This window comes from Aplysia californica, unplaced genomic scaffold (genome assembly GCF_000002075.1).
Source record: "Aplysia californica isolate F4 #8 unplaced genomic scaffold, AplCal3.0 scaffold00170, whole genome shotgun sequence".
Classification (NCBI taxonomy): domain Eukaryota; kingdom Metazoa; phylum Mollusca; class Gastropoda; order Aplysiida; family Aplysiidae; genus Aplysia; species Aplysia californica.
In genome coordinates this window covers 1,109,843-1,136,855 of record NW_004797440.1, presented here as the reverse complement: position 1 = coordinate 1,136,855, position 27,013 = coordinate 1,109,843, and the positions used below count along the sequence as shown (strand labels likewise).

Genomic DNA, 27,013 nt, shown 5'->3' with positions numbered 1-27,013 from the left:
TCTCTCTCTCTCTCTCTCTCTCTCTCACTTGTTGTCTAGACTAATGACAGAATTTGACGTCATAACTAGATCTGTCTAGACTGTCCTTTTGAGAAATTGTTCTCAGGACAAAATAAAGAAAGATCTGAAAACCAAAAGGGACATTCTGACCAGTTCATTCACATACAGATAGGTCATGATGACATGTGTACATTCACAGACAATGTAAGACTTACTGTACTGAGACGTACATACACTGTAGCAGAATATTATGGATATAATAAGATTTTCTTTACTCCACTGAGACAGACATACAGAGTAGCAGAATTTTATATAATATGTGAAGTGTGCTGACAAAATGAGTTACTTCTCGGATTCGAGCCCAGTGGGAAATACAGTCGAACCTGCCATGATGGCCACCTGTATAATACGGCCACTTGTTCAAACGGCCACTTATTCCAACCCCCCCCCCCCCTTGCGTTTTTTCACTCTCTCTATATAATATATAATAATGTCAATGTGTACTGGGCACCTGTCCAACGCGACCCTGACAACATATTTTATCACACAACCCCTATCACACAAAACAACAATTTTTAACATCTGTCTCAGACAGCCACCTCTCTCATCCTCCGACGTTTTGTCATAAATTATGTATTGGCCCCTGACGTTGCGGATGAACAGTCATAAATCCAATCACCAGTCGTTGTTGTTAGATAGTCCCTCCAACTGGTCATATTGCGTAGGCCCCTCCCACTGTTGACCATAGGTAACAAAGTAACAATAAATTTTCAGCGGCTGATGAGGTAAGCGTGTGATCCCTCATAACCCAAAAGCCCGGCCCATAACTCCTACACAAATCGTAAATGAGCTGACCGGTCACTGTTGACATTAACATGTACCCAGTTTGTAACCAATGGACGTCAGAAGATATATGAACTTGTGACAGAAGCGTCGCTCGTTCTCCGAGTAGTCCGAGTGGTGGCGGTGGCGACCCATGTGTTTGTTTTTATAACGTGGCAGTCGGTCTTCCTCGTCTGACACATTTCGTTTTATTGTCAAAAGAAAGTTTGTGGTCAAATGTGACACCCAAATCCTTTCCAGATTCACAAGTAGTTCAAGTAGCCTGCCTATTGACTGCACTTCTTTGCCAATCTTCATGTAATGATGTAATCCTGTCTCATCATATCTTTTAGCTCACCAACGTACAATGTACATGACATGACATTTTGTTGAGACATTAAAATTTAATTGATAAATTGATTAAAAATATACATTTCAGGTATGATTGTATTGCCTGGATCTAACAAATCCTGTAGTTTCAGTACAGGTACCGGCAGGCCTACGTCCTGTTGTATAGAATCTACATGTAATCATGTCATCGCCATTTGTTGTCTTGTCATACAGTTTTGTGCGATAATGAAAATATCAGTATTAATAAGTTGTATTGGGTTGATCACCTTGTGTGAGCACGTTTGTGTTGATATTATATTTGTCGTTATTTTGTTGTTATCAGTTGTTATTTGTTGTTATCATTTGTTGTATCAATGTAGACTACCACAAAGAAAAGCAACTAAATTAAGACGTTTGTGTTGATGTGTGTCGTTATTTTGTTGTAATCAGTTGTTATTTCTTGTTATCCGTTGTTAAATGTTGTTATCTCGACAAAGATAAATACCTCACACAGCTCTGTATAATAAAAATAAAATTGGCAATTTAATAGCGCAAACCAGGCTCATTTTAGTCTTGCAACATGCTGAGAAAGGATGGGTAATTTTGACCTAGCAATCGCTGTTGCAGTTGCTCTTGCCACAGAAAACGAAGCTGATTTCCCAAAGAGAAACGTGCGAAATGCTCAAAAGAATGGTTTCTGCAGCGTTCAAAGTTTGGACACACAAAATTACTAGACTACGTGAATTGAGACTCGAGACATAATGAGCCACAGGATTTTCAAAACTTTCTGCGTATGGATATCGGATCGTAAAATGAGCTGTTGCTATTAACGGTAAAGCTCCGGACCGGAAGGCAAACTACACTACCAAAACGTGTGAGCCAATCTCTCCTACAGAACGTTTATCAATTACACTGCGTTACATGGCTACGTAACGGGACATTTGAGGATCTGAAGTTCGTCAGTGCTATTGTACCACAAACCAACAGCAAAATTGTGTCTGAAACTTGTGAAGCCATCATCAGCTGCCTACAAAATCATACAATAGAACACAGCTATAGCGGGACTTTTGGTTCCAGAAGAAATATCCCGCTGTAGGCGAGTTCCCGCGACAGGAATGCAAAGGGGAAATTACCGAAAAATTCCTACAGGATTACATCCCTTCCATATCAATCAAAAATGCGCTTTATTAGTCTTCCTTTTATTGTCAACTTCGTTGATTATCTCGGCCTTTAATTTTAATTCGAATGAGAGGCAATTCCTTTAATTTTTGCTGGAAGCCATCTTTTTCTCAGTTTGTTGCTTGAGCTGTCTATCGTACCGGTAGGCCTACAGTAGAACTGGTGAAGTTGATGCACGCGTACGCCTGAGCTTCAACGACCGCATTTCAATGAATCAGGAATCACACATTACACGCTCTTGTCTTCTTTTACTTTTTGGCCTAGCCTAGGGCTATGGCCTATACGCTCTTAGTTATACGGTACTGAGCGTCTAGGTTATGGCACATCACTTCATAACTTTAGATTTTGAAGTTGCTCACGTAATGTATCTCTCCGCATCATCTCTCTCTGTCGCCTGCTCCACTTCACTCATCACTGGACTGGCCAATCACAACGCGCATTATTGACTGCCTATTTGGATCCCGCCTACAGCCCCCCGCCCCCCAACCCCCTTCCCCACAGCTAGAGTTTGCTCGATCTCTCCCGCTGTATCCAAGTTCGGGCCTTTCCTTGCCCCGCTAAACCCGAGCACAGGTAATTGAGTTTGCATCGGGATTCCGGTAAGGTCCCGCTGTAGGGATGACCCCAGTAGGTGCGGTCCCGCTGTAGGGGTGCCACTATAGTCATGTTCTACTGCACTGCAAAGGTAAGAAGTTTTTTGTCAAAGATGTTTCCATTTTTTCACACATGTAATTTGTTATTAATCTTGCGACGACCATAAAACGGTTAAAAATCAAACGAAACCTTAACCCGACTTGTGCTCAACTAGACTTCGTCTGCGAAATCGTGGAACATCACTCAACATCCACCTCACGACTAGGCCAACGTATCATCTGCTCAAAGTAAAGGTGCTGTGTTCCCTTATTCAAACTTGTATATATAATACAATAAATAACAAATGCAGAAGTCATAGTATATCTTGTTGGTTGAGAAATATTGTAGGCCTACTAGATCTAGATCTAGTGTGGTAAAATTATGTAAAATCAAACATCAACATGTCAATAGTTCAAATTTATAACCTAATCAAGGTTTAATTAAAAAGAGAACAAAAAATGAAATGACGGGAAAAAGAACACTTTACAATAATGTCAAAGTTTAGTCGTCTTTAACTATAATACTATAATACAGGTATCCTATTTAGGAAAAATAAAATTGCTGCAAACGAAGAAATCACTGCATCCAATTGTCATCGTTTATTTTGACCGAATCCCTTTTCAATGTACCCATCTGTCCCTCAAAAAGTATATCATTGATAGCTTTCTTCGCGAACAGCTGTTGGTCAAGAGTCATCTTTGAGAGTTCAGCTGCCCATGTCTTTGCTTGGATAAGATTTACATCTTCGTGATCTTGGCGTAGTCGTTCAGTGGCAAGCTGCAGGAGCTCTTCTTTGGCATCATTTTTAACTGAACTTCTCGATTTCGTCCGTTTGGCAGGAGTCTGGAGAGATTCCTTCCTCAGTTGTAACTGTGGCTCTACAAACACGTTGTAGTTCTGAACGTCTGTTTTCACATCAGCCGTATCATCCTATAAACAAAACATTGTTTGTATCATTTTCAATTCATCGTGTAAAGGAGGCACTACATGTACATGTAGAAGAGTGGTGGGTTACTGCGAGAAGTTATTTCACAAAAAAAGCAAAATTATAACCTCTCGCAGTCAGCCAACACTTCTATAAAACAGTGACATTATCATTAGGTCTGTAAACAGAAAGATAACTATCTTTTTCTGCTGAGTAGGCTATTTAAAGAGAAATCTGGACTGCATTCCTTTCATTAATGAATCAATTTATTAGAGTTACTAATGCTTTTTAGAGGTGGGTGTGTCAACGGGTGTCTAAATGGAAAGATCTTTTTATCGTGACCTAATGATAATACAGTACAACAGGGATAGGTCGAACACAGAAGACTCGAAATCACGTATCCGTCGAACTGTGCTTGCGGTCCCGTTGTTGTTGGGGGGGTTTTCGTTTGTTTTTCCTGTTTATCTTTGAAAGAAAGTTACGCAAAGCTCGAACACAAACACGGAATAATCGAACTAATTAGTCGCCGTAGAGGTCTAAAGTCAATGTCATTTGAGGTGCACTTGAGATTTAATAATAATATTAATAATAATAACAATAATAATAATAATAATAATAATAATAATAATAATAATAATAATAATCTCCACAGAAACAGCTAGCTGTGCTATTTTTAGCGTGCTGCTCGACACGCCCAATGATTATAAATGCGGTCTCTGGACACGCCTATGCTTGTGTATATATACAGAGAGAGAGAGAGAGAGAGAGAGAGAGAGAGAGAGAGAGAGAGAGAGAGAGTTTTGTGAAAATGCGATGAAGACAAATAAAATATTGCCTTTATGAGGAAATGGGGGTGACAAACGTGCTCGGTATTGGAAGAAATAAGGTTTTCAGGGGCTCTTATGAGATGAAATAGTTGTGAGAGGCTGAACAAGCTAAAAGTGCCTTCAACTCAAAACCCATAATTTTGAGGCCCCCCCCCCCATCTTAAAAGAAATACATATATATTATTACACGTGTGTCGGTGCAACGTTATTTAGAAAATGCACTGTGTGAAAACTAGAGGTGAAAACCCGTTATACATTTGAAAATACCTTGTACATGGATTAACCTTCCCAGCGCCCTGTGATTTTGCACACAAAGTGTCTTTGGGTTCACAGGCACTCACTCATCCGAACAATGGAAACTCGTCGAAAAGACTACAAACGGTTTCAGTTTCAGTTTATTCGTTTAGACCACAGGCCAATTAATAAAGTTCACATTCAATGCAACAAATCATGAAAATAGATAATAAATGATAAATAATCAAAAAGAGTAGGTTGCATTGTGCATGAGAATCCCAGGGACACTTAGTGCCATTTTCTGGAACACCGTCAGCTCGAGTTAGGGGGTGCACAGAAAACCCGGGGACGCTTTGCTCTGAGATGGGGTAGTTTAGAAGAAAAAAAGAAAATAGTGGTAACATTCCTGAAGGTCCGGGGGAAAAAATCAAGGGTTTTGTTAGAGCTGTTGACAATTTACTAGTGCTGTGGTTCATGTGCACCCCCGCGGTAAAGTTAATTTTCAGGGCTTACCTCCTGAGAAGGTTCGCTGACGTCTTCAGTCGATGCCAGACGTTTTAGTGTCGGCCTACTCCGTGATTTGGCTGGGACTTCTTGGTCGTTGAGGAAGGCGAGGGCATCGAAATACCACAAAGTTGGTTCATAGACCTGGTCCGTCCCTGCACCAGATTTTCCGAGTCAAGCACTTTCTTTAATTCCTTGCGATAATTTGTTCTGTAGACATTGATCTTTTTTTTTACATCTTCTCTTGTATAGTTTTGGTACTTTTCCTGGAATTTTTTAATCAATGCTCCGTAAGCTGCATCTTTCTTTTGTCGGTTGCTGTAATCGTTACACTTCACTTTCCACAGGGCTGGTAAACTTTTGTAAACCTCGATACACTCTAATTGAAATGCCCTGTCTTCTTCCTTATCAGACACCCCAGACATGATGACGGTACGAGATCTGGAAGAAAAAAATGATATTAATATTATTGCACAATTTAATTGACGGTCGTCACACGATCAATTAACTTGTGAAAGCAAGTAGACTTGCTCAGTAGAATAGGCTATCAAACTGATTTTGTTTGACTTAATACAACTGCGCAAATCGTATCGCCCATACACGGTCAATTTAATTGTCAATTCCGAGTATTGACAATTAAATTGCACAATATAATTGATCGTGTATGACAAATAAACTGTTGTTAGAGATCAGCATGGCTGTACATTTTTCAAGATAATTAAAATTTATAAGTGTGCTACATTTCAATATCTTCCATCATAATATATCTCTACACTTTCAGGCCTAGCCTAGTGGTTATAGCCTAGTGGTTATCGGTCAGACTTGAATTATTACAAAGAGTCTTTGGGCCTTCTCTGACCGTCTAGGCCAGTGGTTTTCAAAGTGGGCGCTACCGCCCCCAGGGGGGGGGGGGCGGTGGCGAGAGTTTGGGGGGCGCTGTGGCGAAACTGGGCGATTGGGGGCGCTGGTGGGCGCTAAGGGGGCGGTGTGAAATTTTCATGACATGCAACATAAAACGTGATGAAGAGAAAAAAGCCACATAAAAAACAAAAACAAAAACAAAAATATATAGCTTAGGCATAGTTTACAATACTACATGTACTTATAACTAAAAACTTTCGTTCTCTGCCCGCAAATCCCATATAAAGAAGATTAGTCAAGACAAATCTGACAAAGATCTGGCATACTTAAAAACTCTAAAGATCAATTTTCAGAAATGAAAATCCTTTAAACCGATGTTTGCAGCCAACGTCGATCAAGCTGATGTAGGCTTACGAGCAACATATAATTTATCTCTGCTAATTACAAAGGCAGGCAAAAACCATGCTATTGGTGAGAATCTCATGCCTGCGACAAGAGAAGTGGTCTACACAGTCCCGCAACATGCCCCGGAGCCTGTGTTGAAAGTTCTCCCAATAAGTGACAATACCATTCAAAGGCGTATTGATGAGATGTCAGCAAATGTTGAGAAATCACAGTGCAAAATGCTGAAAGGACATGAGCTCAGCCTTTAACTGGATATCAGTTCATAGAGGGTGAGGAAATAATGCAAGAATTGTTATTTGCCAAAATGTTGGAAACAGATACCAAAGGCGAGTCCATTTTCAAAGTGGTCCAAGAATTTTTCGAGGAGAAACAGATCCCTCTGACCAATACAGTTGCCTGTGCAACAGATGGGGCACCGTCGATGGCAGGTCGGAAACGTGAATTTATGAACTTTTTGAAGAAATCAGTCCATGGAGTATTTACTGTTTACTGTGTCATTCACAGACATAATTTGGTGGCAAAAAAACCTGAATGAAAGTCTGCATGACACACTGGCTATTGTCATCAAGTGTGGGAACAAGATCAAAGTCCACGCTTTGAACTCGAGACTATTTCAACAGCTGCGCACAGAAAATGACGAGTATTCTCAATGCTTACTTTAGCACACTGAAGTCTGGTGGCTCTCGAAAGGAAACTGTTGAACACGATTATTGTTCTGCCTGTTTGACTCTGTGCTGAAGTTGGTTTTGTTTTTTTCAAGAAACAGACAGTGATCTCTGCAATAAACTGAAAGAACACAAGAACAACATTGCGCTCCTCACATATCTTTTTTACAAAGTTCAACCAGTTCACTTTCAGCTGCAGGGGGATGACACCAATCTGATCAAGGCTTTCGTCATTCTTGTCGAAACTGGAAATGATCCGCCGAAACATTGGCAGAAGAAAATTTCTCAGTTTCCTAGCTTGGCGGAGACACTGAAAGAAGGGCGCATTTCTGACGAGGAACTACAAATATATATAGCAACCACTTCAGAGATTTGCATGCTGATATGAAGGCAAGGTTTAGCCTCCTGATATTTTTAAACTGGAAATTCCATACTGGATACTGGACCCATTGAACACTGAAACAGATGATAACTTGCTTGTAGCAATTGAAGAAGAGCTTCTGACGATGAAATGTGACTTTGAAATCAAACCATTGTTCAAAAAGCCGTACCAGTCATTCTGGTTGAAAACTATTGTGCAAGACAAATGCCCCTCAAAGTGGGAAAAAATCAAGTTGTTCATCTCTTTTCCTGCCTCCTATCTAGTAGAAAGGGGATTCAGTGCAGTGACAAGTTTGCTGACGAAGCGTAGCGATTTGCGTCGGCTACTGACCAATCTGAAACCTGATGATGATAAGTTGGTTCCCTCTTAGCAGGTCCTTCCTTCCCATTAGGGTAGTGTCAATAACTTATTTGCGCAGGCTTACTCCGTAGTTTACCCTTACTTGATATCTCAATGTGTCTTTTCTTTTTTTTTTCTTTCTTTTCTTTTCTTCATTTTTTTAAAAAGCAAAACATTCACTTGTTTAAAACAGAGTTGCCATTGATGATGAAACTGATGATGATGTTGATGATGATGATGATGATGATGATGATGATGATGATGATGATGATGATGATGATAGATGATGATGACGATGATGGGGATAATTACAGACTAAGATCCATGCATACTTTTTCTTTCGTGTGGTTTCTCACATTTGAACAACTTAATAACGTTTTTATTTTCTGCAATGGAGATATTTGATACAAATCTCAGGCCACTACATTGCAGCATGTTGATGGGAGAAAACGTTTCATAAATATAATGTCAATCTTTTTTCAAAACAATGATCACGGGCGTTTTTATTTATGTGTTTAGTTTTTGGCGTTTTTTTTCTGTAAATGTGATAATACATGTTTTATTTTTATTGATGTTAATAACACTGGTCGTTTAGTACGATGACAACTATATGCATACAATGACAGTATTTTGCTCTCAATGCCCTTGCATAAGATTGAAGAAAAAGGTGCTTTATTTTCTCTCGTCCACGCTTAATTTAAGACTGTAAAGATGGTGATTTGTGACCCAACTAATATTCAGAACTAAATTAGTAGAATTTAGGCACGTTACTTTCTACACTGCTGTTTGAGTTCTCTCTTTATTTGTGATTGTTATATATTATGCATGTCATTATGTCAGATTGATGGTTGGGGCGGAGTAGGGGGCGCTGGAACTCGGCTGGGTGGAAAAGGGGGCGGTGGGCGAAAAAAGTTTGAAAACCACTGGTCTAGGCCTAACCCTTTGCACTCAGTTGACTTGCACGCAATCATTGACGCAATGTAGTGATGGACAGGTATCGATACCCGGTACTCGATACTTAGATACCTATAGATATCGGTATCGGTACCGATACCTGCTCTAAACATCGATACCTAAGTGTGATTTATCCCCGGGCTGCCAAAGCAAGTGACTTGGGCCTTGAGAATTTTTTGTTTATCAAAACTGATAAGTTTTCGTAGGGGGGGGGGGGGGGGGGGCAAGCGTTTTAAATGCATCTAGTGATTTTTTAACAAAAAGGGAAGTTTTTCATGAAATGTATCTAGTGATTTTGCAAAATCTTCACTGACAACCCTGATTTATCCTCATTGGTTTAATTTAAAGTTGCTAAAAATCTGGTAAATTGAATTGCCTTTTTTAGAACTCTTGTGTTTTTATTTTCCAATACTAACATTTTCTGCAAAGTTGACTTTCCTCCCATACTTCACTTAGTTGTTGTTTTTATTCTCATATTTGGGTATTTCTTTCTCTCTCTCTCTCTCTCTATTACAAATAATTTTTGTTTGAGTCTCAGCTAAATAGCCACAACGTGTCTAGACACGATTACCTTACTACTTGGAAAAGTATAGTTGTATTTTTGTCTTTACTTATTACCCCCGGCGTATGTTACCAATAGCATTAGCAAAGATAGTACATAACAAGATGGGCCACTTCTCTCTTTGAGCCAATTAAAAAAGTGTCCTCAAAATTTGGTGGCGCCCTCTTCACAAAAGCGCACTCTTTGCGAACAGAGTTACCCTACTTGAGTTTTTAAAAATCAAAGTGAAACTAGCAAGTTTTGGGATAAATTTCGGAAGAACGCTTTTAAAAAAATGGTTACACTGACAAAAAACCTCTTCCGGAGGAAAAGGAGATGGTTTTCTTCGTTTAATTTGACTTTAGAATGAAGGGCGAGAGGACATTAAAATAAAAAAAACCCTAAAACTCCGCACTGAACGTACCCGAACTGCTGATGAACAGCAGTCGATCTGCGCACGCAAGGAGGTGCTATTCCTATTCTTCTTCTGGAAAAACGAAAGAGAGCTTCAAAACAGACTGCAGCGCCATCTGAAGCAAAGAGCATACTTCCTGCGGACACTTTTTATGCTGAGTAGCCCATCTTGTCTTGTACTATCTTTGGCATTAGGTATCGAGGTATCGGTATCGATACCTTGAAAAAGTACTAGGTATCGACATCGATACCTAAATTGTGGTATCGGCCCATCACTAACGCAATGATTGCTGGCCGATTGCCAGTGATTGCGCTTGATGAACATGACTCAGTCTGCGCAGAGAGTAGCCTAGAGTCTCTGGTCTGCGCCAGAATCAGAGAACCAACCAAACGGGCTTGTTTAGTCACGTGATAGAGAACGCCAATGCGCAGTAGCCCAGCCTAGCCTACTGTTGATTGTTGATGACGCGAATCAGCTGACAAAATAGCTAGAGGCAAGGTTACTCATAAAGAAAGATAGATCTAAAACATACAAACAGCGAGACGCAAACGTATTCATTTGGTCTGTCGTTCAACGCTCAACCGCAAATGTAAGTAGATTAAGTTTGGACAATTATATTGCGAATTATACATTCTTTTCACTCATTTCTTATGTTTTGCTTCCTGTCTACTTGGCGAAATCAGAAAAGATCATTTCGCCTTCGCTGCAGACTCGGCCATCACCACCCGCAGCCTCTAGGCCTATGTCCACGGCTGGGTCTGGCTGGTCTTGTCTTTCGATAGCCTCTCTAGAATCTACTGAACTACATCCCACTATGATTTTGTCTGTCACACCATAACGAAGACGATACTGATACACTGACAGTCATTATAATTTTATAATTTAGATCAGTGGTGATGCCACCTCTATTTAGTGCAGGCGAGTCTTATGGCTTATGGCTATTCTCACCCGGTGCGCGTTCACCAAATTTTGCGTTCACCCTAAACCACAGAATTCTACACTGTGATAACAGAAAAATTGTAGAATTCTGTGCCGTGAACAAACGTTCCATTACAATTGTAGCCTACTAAAAGCGTACAATTTTGTCTGTGGGCAGTGGAGAGAGAGAGAGAAAGAGAGAGAGGAGTAGCGCGAGAATTTCCGGGCAAAACAAAATGGCGACCCGCGTAGTTCGGCTCGATTCGAAAAGTTAAATAGCCGTAGCATCTTTGTAGACAACCAAATTAATTTACTTTTTTGTGTTTTAACATCATTTTTTAACTTTGTTTTGGTCGATTTGATCGTCCACACCGATAGACAGTATTCAGAAAGAGACAGAGAGAGGGAGAAGAGGGGAGGAGTTGATCTTGCGAGAACTTCCGGGCGGGTGAGAATAGCCACTTTCATAATGAAAAGTAGCGTCAAATGTCACCGAGTGACGCGGTGGCAATTGACAAAAATTGACTTTTTGTCAATTGCCACCGAGTAAAGCTGTGTCAAGTCTGAAAACAACACTATCTTTAGCATTATACATAATGTGTGTCTAACTCTAACGGGTCAATTTGTTCTCAACTAATTTCATTGGACAAGGATCTAGAATCTAGTCTAGAACTACGGTACGGTACCAACTTGGCGTGTTTTCAATGAGACGTAGGCCTAGATCTAGGCTAGCCTTAGCCTACACTTTGGTGTAGAACCAACACAGGCAATTCTAGAAGTAGAAGGTCACAAACGCACACAAACTCGAGCAGAAATTCACGTTATATCGGGGGACGGGGGTCAGGAACAGACACACACACACACACACACACACACACACACACACACACACACACACACACACACAGAGGGACAGAGAGGCGAATGCACAACACCGCGAGCACTCGAGCACTCAAGCACAATTAGCTAGATATCTAGATCTACCCACCAAGACAAAAGAGGTCCAATTTACTTGGTGGCAATTGACAAAAAGTCAATTTTTGTCAATTGCCACGGAGTCACTCGGTGGCAATTGACACGGTGGAACGTTTTTTCTGTTTACGTAGACTAGAGTAAAGCGGGGTCTCAAGGCTAATTACATTAGGAGTGTTGAATTTGAATTCTACGAATTCGAAGTGGAGAGGGATTCCGTTTACGAAGTGATTATTCGGACTCGAGTCCGAATATGAAAAAATGTTATTCGGACTCTGATTCTTGTCCAGCATGACATCACTTCCTACTTCCTGTGACTCGTGAATCCGGCTTCCTGTCCTGCCTCACTCACTCGTGACTCGCCTCAGGCTGGGTAGAGACCCGGATCACTTTGGGCAAAAAGGCTTTTTGTGCAGGAGCCGAGTTTTAATCTTATGATGAATTTGAGGCCGGCCTGAAAAGTTATAGCGCTTTTAATAAATGTTTATTTGTCAAGAGGTCATCAGAAGCAAGTAAAGATGGCTCGTTAGCGTGTGTCGGGGTCGGATGGGCAGCCTGCACACGTGTGGCTGTGTGCGTGTCGGGGAGGGTGGTGGGGGGGGGCACTATCGGTCCGGGCGTTGAACGTCGCATATGCGCGTCAGTCTTTTTCCCCCCGGCAACTGATCATTATTACAATAATAAGCTAGTCTTGACGTAGATCTACGTAATGAATTGTGCGCTGGTCTATGGAATCAAAAGTTGCCGTATGCTCAGCTCTACACAGCAACACAACTTTTTCTTGGTAAACAATCGATATGACACAGGCTTGTGTATTTGAACGAATCGGTCCTTTTTTTTTTTTTTTTACACAGCTCATAATATGCAGGTGCCAGGTGGTCTGCTGATCTTCAGTTTTACCTTTTCCTACAACAAAGAAAATGGGAAACGTGGGGGGGGGGGGAGGGCGTATCAATGAGGCGGCGAGCATTGGATCGGCAGATAAGGTGTGGGGGAAACTAAAAAATGGCGGAAAATTGGAAGCACTGAACGTTAGATCTATAGAACGAAGACACTTTCTTTTTTTCCGGACCCGAGTCCGAATAACATTTTTTTCATATTCGGACTCGAGTCCGAATAAGAATTTTTTTTATTCGGACTCGAGTCCGAATATGAAAAAATGTTATTCGGACTCGAGTCCGAATAACGACGGCCTTCCGTGTACGAGCGACCACTAAAAAAACATAGAATAGAGGATTAGGGGTAGATTTCTAGGGTTGGGTTATGGTTAGGTATTGTTTGTTGGGTGGTCGCTCATTACGGAAGTCTTCCCTCGAAGTGTATCTCTGACGAGGAAGACTGACAAATCGAGACTAAAATGACAATTATAGGTCAGACAAGTCAAGGAAGATTGTCAGAGTAAAACAAATGACTGAAATAGGTTGCTACTGCTGGACGAACAAGTGACACTTCTGACGCCAATTTCATGTTAAAATGCATTGTTACAGAGTGAGCTAATATGAAATGAAAAGAAAAGGGGCCACTAATCGCTATGACTATGGCTAATCTCATATATAATTTATGATTTAGCAGAATGTAGATAAAAATTGTCATCTAAAAAAGGCCACCTCTATTCTCATCCGGGGTGAGAGGGCGAGCCTTTGGGATATTCTCACCCGCTGTGCGTTTACCACTTAGTGCATTGGCTCAGGGTGAGAGGGCGAGCCTTTTGACAATTCTCACTGGGTGTGCGTTCACCGTGATACCAGTGTAAACAAATGTTCCAGCACTCTTGTGTTGAAAGCGTGCAAAATTTTGTCCCTAGGCAGTGAGTGAATGAGGGGGGGGTGGAGAAAAAGATAGCCTAGCCTAGGGAGAGAGGGAGGAGCAGCGAGAACGTCAGGGTAAAACAAAATGGCGACTCGTAGTTCGGCTCGATTTGAAAAGTGATAACTGCAGTATCTTTGTACATGGCCAAATTTGTTTACTTTTGGCTATAACATCTTTTTTTTTTCGTTGTTTTTGTCAATTTGGTCATCCACACCGATAGACTATTCAGAAATGAGGAAAAACAGGTTTTGTTTAACACCGGGTGAGAATAGCCAATGCAAGCAAGTCTCACCAGGAGTGAGAGGTCGACTTATTTTTATTCTCACCTGGGGTGAGAATAGCTACTTCCTGTAAAAATAAACAGGTATTTTTGCTTTCCCTCCCGTCTAACACTTAACTACTAGATGTCCGTTTTCTACTACATATTGATGCGCTGAACGCAAATATATTGGATTGACTTTGTCGCAAATTAGTAGTTTTAAAAATATATGATGGTTTTTAATCGAACTTTATCACTCTAACTCTAAGCCTAAGTGCGTTGTAATTTCCTGGCTTTTAGACCAATTGGTGGGGGGGGGGGGGAGGGGGGGGGTTCCCTGTTTTGACCCATAATTTGATGTTTTGGAGAGTTAAGTTTTAAATTTTCTTCGAAATAATTGATTTGCGACAGTTTTAGTGGCTATATGTGTGATCTTCTGCAAAAAATACTGTAGTTTGACCCCCAAAGCAATGCATCGGTGTGATGGAGTAAAAGTAAAAATTTGCCAAAAGTACAAAACATGCTGTATACTATTTTGTGAGGCATCGTAGTAGAATCAAGCACTGGTCAAAGTAATGAAATAGGGGAAACGCATTTTTCCATGTTTTTTACTTTTATCAATTTTTTTGTTTTTTGGTTCAACAATTTTTATGCCCTCACAAGACGTATTTCCATATGAATTTTACTGGAAAACAGATTAAAGGCACAGAATGTGTAAATTTCCAGTTTTCAAGGACTCTCAAGCTATTAAAATTACCTAACTTTGGCGGCCATTTTCTCACTTATAAATTTTACCTCTGTAATGAGGCAACCCCACCTACTTCAATTACAAATATCTCAACTTCCATTCAAAATAGATGAGTATTTTTTTCATGGAAAAGAAAGCATGAATAAGCTTTCAGATTATACTAACTCCACATGCCCAAAAATTGACAAGCGCCTGATTCAACCGCTCGTGACATATTTGTGATTTCTACTCAATTTTCACCTACGATGTCTCTCCAACAGATGCAGATCTTTGTGAAAACACTTACTGGCAAGACAATCACCCTTGAGGTGGAACCATCGGACACTATTGAGAATGTGAAGGCCAAGATACAGGACAAAGAAGGGATCCCCCCTGACCAGCAGCGTCTGATCTTTGCTGGCAAGCAGCTGGAAGATGGCCGCACTCTGTCAGACTACAATATCCAGAAAGAGTCCACCCTTCATCTTGTGCTTCGTCTCCGAGGAGGCATGCAGATTTTTGTGAAGACCCTGACAGGGAAGACCATCACACTTGAAGTAGAGCCCTCAGACACCATTGAGAATGTGAAGGCCAAGATTCAGGACAAAGAAGGTATTACCTTGTATGGGATTTTCGACTCAAGTTAGTTGAAAATGAAATAAAAAATTTTTTGTAATTAGTTACATAAAAACCAAGAATGTTTGTGTATGAAACTATTGGGCCATCCACATGATAGATTTGGTGGGAGCTGGTTAAACACTACGGTCAAACTTACCTTCTTACGGTCAGTTGTACCCCTGGCTACTTCCCTCCCTTTGTGCTTTTTGTATTCCAATGACAATGTCCAAGTTGTCCACCTGTCTAAGCAAAACACTTTTCTCTTCAACAATGGGTGGCCGGCCATCTTGGTGAGTATCAATTTATTTTGAATTCTTTCAAGCTATCTAGATTCAAATTTGAACATTTCTAAGATCATATATGAGCCACAAAAAAATGTTACTATCTGTTGTCATTTACCCATAACATGTTTCCAATGTGCTGATTAAATCTGGTGGTAAGTTGTGGATTCTTTCCCTTTCTTTCTATGTTTTTTATTTCCTCATCTGAGAAATTTCTTTATCATGCATATTATGAATTTATGTTTTTTCTGCACTATTTCGTACCTCTGTCCTAGTGTTCTTGTAATGCATGTTTCATTTTATTTTTCTCTTCCAGGAATCCCCCCTGACCAGCAGCGTCTGATCTTTGCTGGCAAGCAGCTGGAAGATGGCCGCACTCTGTCAGACTACAATATCCAGAAAGAGTCCACCCTTCATCTTGTGCTTCGTCTCCGAGGAGGCATGCAGATTTTTGTGAAGACCCTGACAGGGAAGACCATCACCCTTGAAGTAGAGCCCTCAGATACCATTGAGAATGTGAAGGCCAAGATTCAAGACAAAGAAGGTAATTTGATACAGATATGTGGGATTTTGTCCTATGTGGATTTGTTGACGTAAGTTCGCATTTTGTTTTGTTAGCAAAATATTATTTTTGAACAGAGACAGTAGATTATTTCATTGAATTCTTAACACATTACACCCTAACTCGCCCAGGATCGCCCGGGAATTCCCTTACGTGCTCCACCCTAACTCGCCCGGAACCGACCGCGCCGACCGAGCGTCTTTAGAAACGAAATCTTGCCTTGGCGAGACACTGGGGCTGAGATTTTGATTTGCATAGTTGTTGCAAAAAGTTTCTTCTTTCGTTTGATACCGAAACTAAATTTTTCGGGGCAGTAGTTTTAGTATTAGTGCCGAACGAAGTGCGATAGCGTTACCGACACTTCGAAAGTGTCTCGGCTTGTTGAAAACCGACACAATTGAGTTAGAAAAAGGAAATAACGATGGATTTTAGCAAAAACAAGCATATGGCAAATCAGATGACTCAGATTTTGATGAAAATGTTGTAGCAAGAGTTTGGGGCGATTCGGATTGATCAGATGTGGAAAATCTAGAATTTAGATCTAGGGCCCGACCGCGAGGCTGAGAGTTAGAGTGACGGGTCGGACATCCCGATTGAACTAAAGTTTGAACATTTCCAACGGTTTGCGCAGACATAAAGTTATATTTTTCTGAAACTACGTTCATTTTGCGTTTTAGCTTTTATTTTTTCAGGATTTTTGGAATTTGTTTAGTATTTTTTTAATGTGTTTTTTAAAGGCTCGTATTCACGGGAGGTGGGTTCTTTCCCCTTGCTTAGGATCTAGGAATGGACTTCCTGTCCAGGCCCTTAGGGTGTAATGTGTTAACTTTCTGATCAATATTTCTGGAAATGAATAAGAGCTGATTGAATTTGTTGATATTAAGTAAATGTACAATCAGCAATAATATGTTAATAAAATCCTAAGACTCAAATTGTTATTTTCTTAAATTTTCCTGTTGTGCATGCCAAAATCTTGAACCACGAAATTCTCAAAATTGACTTTTAAATTGAGTTCTTGACTTGTCAGTGCTTCCACTCTTCCGTATTTTTACGGAAATCCGTACTTTCTGCCAGTTCCATTCTTGTTCCTCCTTCATTATCAATTCCCTCTGTAGAAAGCTGCGACAGCGTAGGACTACCGAAATTCCGTAGCAAAAGATCCGCAGTCTCCTTCGTATCGTCTTGTATAAGTTACGGATATTTACGGTAATTCTCTCGGCAATAAGTTTTAATGTTATAGAAACCTGCCAGATTGCGCATTTCCTGCAATCGGCCATTATTCCGCTATGCCCCATGCATTAATTGCGAGCTTGTCAGCAGTACATTTTTACCTGTGGATTGATCAAAATCTGGCGGACTTTTTGTGCCAATTTCCTCCTTTCTATCTTTCAATGATTCCGTCTTGTCTATCTTTGGATTGTTGCCGTGACTGGAAAATCTGCGCATTGATCAAGTAAATTGACTTGTGGTCTTAGACAAAAAATTACTGTCTGAAGCTTTTTTACAAAGTTTTCTAGATCTAGAGAAATGATCAATAAGAAGATTCTACGGCATGGGAACGCCATCATAAGTGCCGCGATGAAAGAAATTGATGCTAAAACCAACCTAAAACTACTAAAGTCAAGAATAATTCGAAGTGGTGTTCCGAGGTTGTGACATGCAACATTCAGTCATTGAAATTTAAGGAAAATTAGGGTATACGGCGGGTAACTGTATTGTGAAGGTACATTATATCTATTTATTATTCCCAGGTTTGCCTTCTATCAATAATGCGATGACAAATTAATTGAATTATAATAGCAATGGAAGGGGAAACCAGCTTTTAAACATTGCCTTCAATGGAAATATATTATGCAGATCTTGGTGAAAAAAATCAAACAACACAAAATGTTGATGAAAAAATAGATGTTATGGTTTGCGGGCAATCTCTTCAAACAGGCTCCCAAATGCCATTTTCAATCCTCTAAAAGCACTAAATTTCAATTTCTTCGGGGACGAACTGAATCCCCTCCATGACTCTGTCCCTGAACCCTGCTGGGGGGCCTCTGTGGCCCCCAGACCCCCTGCAGAGAATTTTCCTTACTTTTCAGCTTCAGCTGGTGGAAGCACTGCTTATTCAATTTGTAAAGGAGGACTGTGATAATAGTGTCTGTCACTTTGGGCTCGAGTACCTCTTTCTCTTCTTCATAACTTGTCATTGCTCGTGTTTATGAGGAAAAAAGTGAAGGTTAGAAGGATACTGTCATACTGCTCTTTATTATTTTGCTGTGCCAATGGGTTTTTTATTTTTTTTTTTACTTCTCCAGGCATCCCCCCTGATCAGCAGCGTCTGATCTTTGCTGGCAAGCAGCTGGAAGATGGCCGCACTCTGTCAGACTACAATATCCAGAAAGAGTCCACCCTTCATCTTGTGCTTCGTCTCCGAGGAGGCATGCAGATTTTTGTGAAGACCCTGACAGGGAAGACCATCACACTTGAAGTAGAGCCTTCAGATACTATTGAGAATGTGAAAGCCAAGATTCAAGACAAGGAAGGTATTGCAGATATGTGGGATTTTCTTGTATTGTTGTGTTGGCATAAGTTACAGCGTTTGATTTTATAAGTAAATAAGAGAATTTTAAAACAAAACGGATAGTAATTTCCTTGATTGGTTTGCTTTCTGATCAGTATATTTAGTTATTTATGGGAGCCACTGGAAGCAGATGTACAATCTGGTACGATCTGTTGTAAAAATCTTGCCTACAAACATGTTATGTTCTTTTAACTTTTCCTATTGTGCATGCCGGTATCTTAGACTGCAAAGATATCTGGATTGCAATTTAAATTTAAGTTTTCAAAATTATTAGATGTCTGATTTGGGGCTGTTATATAAAATGCATGTAGCCTTGAGCTATTTCCTTTTCTGCTTCTTCCAAATATCATTGCACCTGCCTGAGAAACAAATGAAGGTAAGAAGAGTACTCTCACATTGCCCTTCTCTTATTATATTGCTGCATGTTTTTTGTTGGGTTTTTTTTTGTATTCAAAACTTTCTGTAGCTTATTGACAGACCATAATTCTATTTTTTTCCATAGGAATCCCCCCTGACCAGCAGCGTCTGATCTTTGCTGGCAAGCAGCTGGAAGATGGCCGCACTCTGTCAGACTACAATATCCAGAAAGAGTCCACCCTTCATCTTGTGCTTCGTCTCCGAGGAGGCATGCAGATTTTTGTGAAGACCCTGACAGGGAAGACCATCACACTTGAAGTAGAGCCCTCAGACACCATTGAGAATGTGAAGGCCAAGATTCAGGACAAAGAAGGTATTACCATGTGTGGGATTTTGTCTTATATTTTTGTGTTGGCATAAATTAGATTGCTTGTTTTTTTCAGTGAGCAAGATAATTTATTTGTAAAAGATTGCCGGCTATTTCTCAAAATGAATGTTTAGCTTTCTGATCAATATTTCTAGAATTGATTTGGGGCTGATGGAAGCAGCTTAAAGAAAATGGCAGCGGTTGGCTCTTGCGGTAATCTTGGACACAAACATGTTACTCTCTTTAACACATTACACCCTAAGGGTCTTGACGGGAAGTCTACCACTAGATCCTAAGCAAGGGGAAGGAACCCACCTCCTGTGAATACACGCATTTAATAAACATATTTAAAAAATACTAAACAAATTCCCCAAATCCTGAAGAAAAAAAAATTCGGAAAGAGAAATGTATGTAGTTTCAGAAAAATATAGAAATGTTCCATCTTTAGTTCAGTCTGGGTGTCTGAACTGTCACTCTCATTCTCAGCCTGGCGGTTGAGCCGTAGATCTAAATTCTACATTTGATTAATCTGAATCTCCCCAAACTCTTGCTACAGCGTTTTCATCAATATCTTATTCATCTGATTTGTCATTTGCTTGTACTTGCTCAAATCCATCGTTATATCCTTTTTCAGACTCAATTGTGTCACTTTTCAACAAATCGAGACACCTTCGAAGTGTCAGAAAAGCGATCACACTTCGATCGGCTCTAATAGTAAAACTACAAATCCGAAAAATTTCGTTTCGATATCAAAACGGAAGGAGAAACATTCTGTAGTAACTATGTAAAACAAAATCTCGGCCCCAGTCTCGTTAAGGCGAGACTTCGTTTCTAAAGACGCTTGGTCGGAGCGGGCAAGTTAGGGTGTAATGTGTTAACTATTCATACACTGCATGCCAATCTTAAATTTATGATTTATATTCTGAGTAAGCTTGTGATGGTGACTTGGGTTTTATTTTTTTATAGTTTAATTCTTCCATTTTCATGTCTTCATCCTCTGAAGATATTATTGTTATAAATGTTACTGACAAGAATTATAGTTGGGATGGATAGTCACCTCATGGAACTCTTCACACATTATGTTTGTACTCAATATTTTGGGTTTTTCAAAGTCAAGAGGTTACGGTTTTCGCCTCTCATTCAGTAGGTCCAGATTTTCAAGCTGGACAATGACTGAACATTTTCTTTATAATTTTCTCCTTTCACCTTCTTTCCTGCTGTCTAACAATGTTCTGAATTCTGCTTTCATCTCCACTTTCTGCCCCCATCCAGTCTGTGGGAGAGCCACTGGGAAAACCAGAAAAATAATAAATTATATGAAATTAAACCCAAACTAGAACAGCGAAATCCTTCGTATCTCTCCAGAAGAGACGGAGTCATTTTTACTCGATTGCGCATCGGACACACGGCCCTGACCCACAAATACCTCCTACAGGGAGATGAGAAGCCGTTCTGTGTCGGATGCGACACAGATTTTACCATTAGACACATTTTAACAGAATGTTTAGACTTTGGAGAGATCCGAAGGAAATATTATAAATGCAAGAAATTGCAGGATATTTTTTCCGTCGTTGTTCCCAGCAGAATTTTAAATTTTATAAAGGCCATTGGCCTTTATGGCGAGTTGTAGAGTGAATTTGATATTATTAAAAATTTTTATTGTTACTTAAAAGTTGTTTTAGATCACAAATGTATTTACACCGAATTTGAATATTTTAACTTTTTAGCATTTTAAAGTAAATTAGTTAGCCAGTCGTGAAGTGAACTTTCGCAGAGGTGAACAACTTGTGTTTCGCGCGCTCATATGACCTTAGCAGTTGCGAGCGCCGTAAAACCTTGTACTATACATACATGCCCCCATCCCATCACCTCCTTCGCCCACTTATCTGGACTCTTGACTCTTTCTGCTGCTACTCCTTGGCTCCTTATTGTCTTTCAGCCATACCCCTTATCTTATGGTAGGTGAGATCTAACACCTAGACTTCTCAGATAAGGGCGAAAAATCCCGGAGGTTCCTTGTGCAAGTTGCACACATTAAAGTTTAAGATTCCATGGTGTTCCAAAATCAAGAGTAGGCTTCAGTCGCCACCCCTGCTAAATTCAAAATTAAATCCTTCCAAAATAAAAATGTTTTATGTGTCGCGTGCGCTCATGACCTTAAAGGCAATATATTATACACAATTTGTCACTATTTCTTATTTCTGTTCTATTCTCATACATCTGGGTTTGTTTGTTTTTTCTCTGTCAGGCATCCCCCCTGACCAACAACGTCTGATCTTTGCTGGCAAGCAGCTGGAAGATGGCCGCACTCTGTCCGACTACAATATCCAGAAAGAGTCCACCCTTCATCTTGTGCTTCGTCTCCGAGGAGGCATGCAGATTTTTGTGAAGACCCTGACAGGGAAGACCATCACACTTGAAGTAGAGCCCTCAGACACCATTGAGAATGTGAAGGCCAAGATTCAAGACAAAGAAGGTATTGCAGATATGTGGGATTTTGTCTTATATTGTGTTACCTTATTGTTGAATAGCTGTTTAGATGTATCGAGCCCAAAATTTTGAATGTCTTTTTATTGTAGTTCCTTAATTTGCGGTATTGATTGAATGTGCTCAAGTTATATTTTGTGGAAATTCAAATTCTATTTTTTGAAAAGAGCAATAAAAGATGCATAGTTTTGATAGTTTTAAAAGTCCCCCCCTTGAAAGATGTTGGTTTCTGAGCTTAGAACAGCTTGCCAATGAATAGTGCTGGTTTGTATTGTTTCTTGTCAAGGTTTCCTTATCTTTTGTTTTAGGATACCTTCTTGTGAAGCGAAAAGACGTTGGGCTACTAGTAGGTCACCAAAAAGAAAGAAGCTTTTCATATCTTAACTACTTTCGCATTTCAGAAATCTATATTTCCGGTTAATAAAACAATTCATCTAAAGCTTTGTACAAACATTATATGGTGTTATTATATCTTCATCTTGAAAAAAAAAGGGGGGGGAAATTAGACTAGGGCTCAGTGAGTTGACTTTGATAAGCTTGTGGTGTGAACATATGGACTTTCTTTCTTTGTAGATGTATTCCTCTATCTTTTCATTCTCAAAAGGTATTATTTTTAATGTTTCTGACAAAGGAGTGTTGGATGGGGTGGATAGATTTTTATGTAACTGTTGACACATTATGATTTCACATATTTTTTTCCGTATTTCTTCTTTCTGTTCTATTCTCGTATGTTGTTTTTTTTTTTCTCTTCCAGGAATCCCCCCTGACCAGCAGCGTCTGATCTTTGCTGGCAAGCAGCTGGAAGATGGCCGCACTCTGTCAGACTACAATATCCAGAAAGAGTCCACCCTTCATCTTGTGCTTCGTCTCCGAGGAGGCATGCAGATTTTTGTGAAGACCCTGACAGGGAAGACCATCACACTTGAAGTAGAGCCCTCAGACACCATTGAGAATGTGAAGGCCAAGATCCAAGACAAGGAAGGTATGAACTGGTGTTTATTTGGGTTGTTTTTGTTTTTGGGGGGATTTTTTTGTTTTTTAACTTCATTATTTTACTATGACATTGTTTGGCTGCAGTATCTTGCGATCAGTGCTAGGTGTAGGCTATTAGTGAGGGGAATTACGAGATGAAATCTCTTCCCAGAGGTTCACTGTGAGTATGTTGGCTACAACGGAAAAATTTGACGGAAGATATCTGGTTCTTTTTTAACACATTACACCGTAACGGTCTGAACGGGAAGTCTATTCCCAGATCCTAAGCAAGGGGAAGGAACCTACCTCCCTAGTATACAAGCGTTTAAAAAACACGTTTTAAAAATACCTAACAAATTCAAAAATCCTGAAAAAATTAACATTTGAAAGAGAAATGAATGTAGTTGTCAGAAAAGTATAGAGAATCCTGTTATAATGAGAATGAGGGGGCCGGTGCGAAATGTCCGTTATAGCAGGATTCTCGTTATAAGGGATCCAGTAATAAAATATAGGGACATAATAAAAGAGGCCTAATCTATAAGTTTGGTGTATGTTATTTCTTTTTATCTCCCCTGATGATGATTTTGTTCAACATGACCTCTAGGTCTTATATAGCCCTACTTGATCAAACATCGAATCACATTGGGTACATATCACACCCTGCTCACGCCACACAATCGCTTCATCCATCATTGGAGAAATGAGAGGCATGGTAGGCCTAGGAGAATGGGCTGGCCCATCACGTTATGCGTTCTGCTTGTCTGCACATGCCACACACTCCTCCTCTCATTCGCCCCGGCCTTCACTGTTGGCACACGCGGACTCTCCCATTCTTTGTTTCGCTAGATCAACAACATGTTTCTCAACTGGCAAGGTTTTACATACATATGCACTGTTCACAGCAGCAGCAATACTCTGCTATAACCGCTCGCTTGTTTGTCAGATTGCGCTATAGCGGTATTTATTTACTAAGATAAAGAAGGGAAAAAAACGGGATTTAGAATAGTGTCTTTATAACAGACTTCTCATTATTTCCGGACTCGTTATAAGTGAACTCCACTGTATAACTTTGTGTATGCACATACTGTTGAAAATGTTCTTACTTAAGTTCAGTCGGGGTGTCCGACCCATCACTCTCACTCTCAGCCTTACGGTCGGGCCCTGGATCTGAATTCTACAAGTCTAGAGACACCTTCAAAAGTCGGAAACGCGATCGCACTTCGATCCACTCTAATACACTAAAACTACTGACCCGAAAAATTTCGTTTTGGTATCAAAGGGAAGAAGAAACATTTTACGATAACCATGTAAAACAAAGTCTCAGCCCCAGAGTCCAGAGTCTCGTCAAGGCGAGACTTCGTTTCTAAAGACGCGGGCGAGTTAGGGTGTAATGTGTTAACCGAATTTTAACAAACAAAAAGACCCTGTTGTGAAACCAAAGCCTCACTCGTCTCCTTACAAAATAAAACAATAAAAACTAAGTTGTCCTCAGAAGCAACGAGACATGATAAAATTATTAAACTGTAACAGATAAACTATAGTTGAAGGTTTGAATATATTGGCAGTCTTTGTTCCTGGGCATTTCCTTATTTTCTGATCAGGCAGTTTTGACTGAACAAGATGGACTAGGCTTTACTGTTACAAATCTTGGTGCTATTATGAGGCCGGGTTGTATTAAGGTGTGGCTACCACTGGTGGCCATGAGTGATGCTTTCCTCATAGTGACTCACACAGTAGCCCTAGGAAAGTTGTGATTCCAAGCTAAGCAATTTATGATTACGCATAGCTGTCATTTTAGATCTTTATAATGGATACTGTGTGAAACATCAACAATTTGTGCAATAAATATCGGGTATGTTGTGTTCGATGTACTAACAGAAAATGTATAGGTTTGGGCCTTTTTTTTTGGGGGGGGGTTGTGTGGTGTTTCTTTATTTTAAGTCCTTTGAAAAAAAAATTGACAAATCAAATAACCATAATTTTTACTCTATGGAATTCAGTAACCTGAAAATTTCTTTTGTTCCAGGAATCCCCCCTGACCAGCAGCGTCTGATTTTTGCTGGCAAGCAGCTGGAAGATGGCCGCACTCTGTCAGACTACAATATCCAGAAAGAGTCCACCCTTCATCTTGTGCTTCGTCTCCGGGGAGGCATCTAAATTTCATGCAAACCCTTTTCTTGTGTAGAGAAAACTCCCCTAGTGGTGAAAATTCCATTTTATCGTTTGGTTTCCTTCAAGCAACATTTTAAAATTTGTGAAAACTTTTATTTGGTTGCATGGTTGCAGTCTTTTTTATGATTAAAGTGCAAGCAATGAAAATTGCCTTTTAACAAATATTTTGAGTGTTGCTGTCCTTTGTTTTGTCCTGGACACCTGGAGTGGATGAGTGTAAAGGAACTTGAATTTACATGTAAAGACACGGCTATTATATTCTTTACAAGTTTCTCATGGCAGAATTTGAACAGGGCCCTGCTGAGTGTGAATGGTTGATGAGCACTTCTTTCAAATGGAACATCTATCATCCTTATCTCTCCTCCTCGTTTTCTTTGAGTGTAACTCTCTATCATCCTCAAATTTTCGGCACATTTAATTACCTTATTGTGTTGCAAGTGTGGTAAAACTCTCGCAAAAACTAAACTTAAAATTTAAATCAGATGAGTTTTTGACAAAGGGGTTTCTTGTTTTGTCCAGTCTGAAAGAGCTGGTCTGTCATGGTTTGTTCATTGGGTTTTCTTTGTTCTTTGTGGAGGGGGGGGGGGGTGGAGAAGGGTCGTCAGGTCATTTATCACAGCAAAAGTTTTGAGGATTGCTTAGTGAACAGAAAGGAACAAGCCAAACAATGGGTCATATAACTACTGAGTTTAAAATCTAAACACACCCATTCAAATCTTTGTTATGATGACCTCCCAAAGACAAATGTCACTGGTCACTAATACATGCACACAGTAATAGCTGGGTCTTGTTTTGCAATGTGAAATCTGGTGTTGCACGCTCTACGAGACAGACATAAGTGGGTGGTTGGCGGGTGCTCTGTTGTGGTTTGCTTCTTCGTTCCTATCAAACATCTCTCTGTATCTCTCCTCCTTTTTTGTGTTTGTTACTCTTGTAACACCTCTAATCTTCTGCTCTTAAATGACCTTTTTGTGGTGCAAGTGTCGTAAAACTTTTACTAAAACTAAGACAGACGTAATACTAATAGTCTGTAATGTCAGGTTTTAAAGGCTAGGGCCTCTGGAGCTGAATATTTAGGTGATTTTATTAACGAGCCGACTTTAACTAAACTTTTATCTTCAAACACAGCTTTTTGCAGGAGGAAGTGCTGCTTAACATTGCCCATGTATTCATACTCTGGGCACGGACAAACAATACAGGAAACTGACAATAAAAGTCGGTGATTGTGAGCGAGAACTTGAACCTGGATTGAATCAGAAGCTTGCCTTCAATCAGTTCAAATGTCAGTAAGAGGGAGCGTACAGATTTAAAATGTAATCAAAGGGAGAGTGCTGACAATCTTCAGCTCTTGGAAATTGTAGGCCTATTGACATTCATATATATTTTTAAGATCTACACTGCATTGGCACACGTTTTTATGGTGGATGATACAGTGAGATCTGCTGATCTCTGGCGTGAAACAATGTCGCCGACACGGTAGTGGCTGTAAAACCCATTAAACTGGACTTCATGTGTAGTACGTTGGTATAATAGAGGGGCATTAGGCATTTGTGGGGAACACAAAAGCGGCAGATTTCTGTCACCTAACCACTAGGCGCCGTAAGTTAAAGCAGAGAGTGTCTGGTAATAGGAATCCATCTAATTCAACTATACATTTTCTACTAGCACTCAGAGACACAGCCTACTCTCTACGCCGATCTGCAGGATCGGTGGCAGTTTATTTTAGATTCTATCTATATAGGAAATAAAATTTTATTCCTACTCACTGAAAGTGAAAGCCGCTGCTGGGTGCAAAGGATTGCCTTGTCAGTGGGCCGTCACCGGATGTGTGACGTCATCATAGGGCTGGACTGGGGACCTCTTCAACTGACCTTTATCACAAGGAAACGTCGTACACAAAATCTGATTTAATATTTGAAATCAG

The 27,013-nt window shown here is 40.1% G+C and overlaps 1 protein-coding gene and 1 long non-coding RNA gene across 4 annotated transcripts; one reads left to right on the top strand and one right to left on the bottom strand.

Moving 5' to 3' along the window:
• Positions 1 to 3,375: 3,375 nt before the first annotated feature.
• LOC101860809 lies at positions 3,376 to 10,064 on the bottom strand. The gene is made up of 3 exons (XR_001184833.2): positions 10,026 to 10,064; positions 5,464 to 5,895; positions 3,376 to 3,894 (listed from the first exon to the last, which is right to left on the bottom strand). It is a non-coding gene; the product is annotated as an uncharacterized LOC101860809 (long non-coding RNA).
• Positions 10,065 to 10,406: 342 nt separating this feature from the next.
• Positions 10,407 to 25,253, top strand: LOC101859785 (polyubiquitin-C). 3 transcript variants are annotated; one of them, XM_013082357.2, is made up of 8 exons: positions 10,408 to 10,605; positions 14,983 to 15,313; positions 15,917 to 16,144; positions 18,469 to 18,696; positions 19,237 to 19,464; positions 21,707 to 21,934; positions 22,700 to 22,927; positions 24,944 to 25,253. In XM_013082357.2, exons 2-8 carry the CDS (start codon positions 14,983 to 14,985, stop codon positions 25,072 to 25,074), a joined length of 1,602 nt encoding a protein of 533 aa, XP_012937811.1. In that variant the 5' UTR covers positions 10,408 to 10,605; the 3' UTR covers positions 25,075 to 25,253. The 3 variants fall into 3 exon arrangements, with proteins under 3 accessions (XP_035825588.1, XP_012937811.1, XP_035825587.1); XM_035969695.1 differs by lacking the exon at positions 21,707 to 21,934 and having other exon boundaries at positions 10,407 to 10,605; XM_035969694.1 differs by lacking the exon at positions 18,469 to 18,696.
• Positions 25,254 to 27,013: the final 1,760 nt, after the last annotated feature.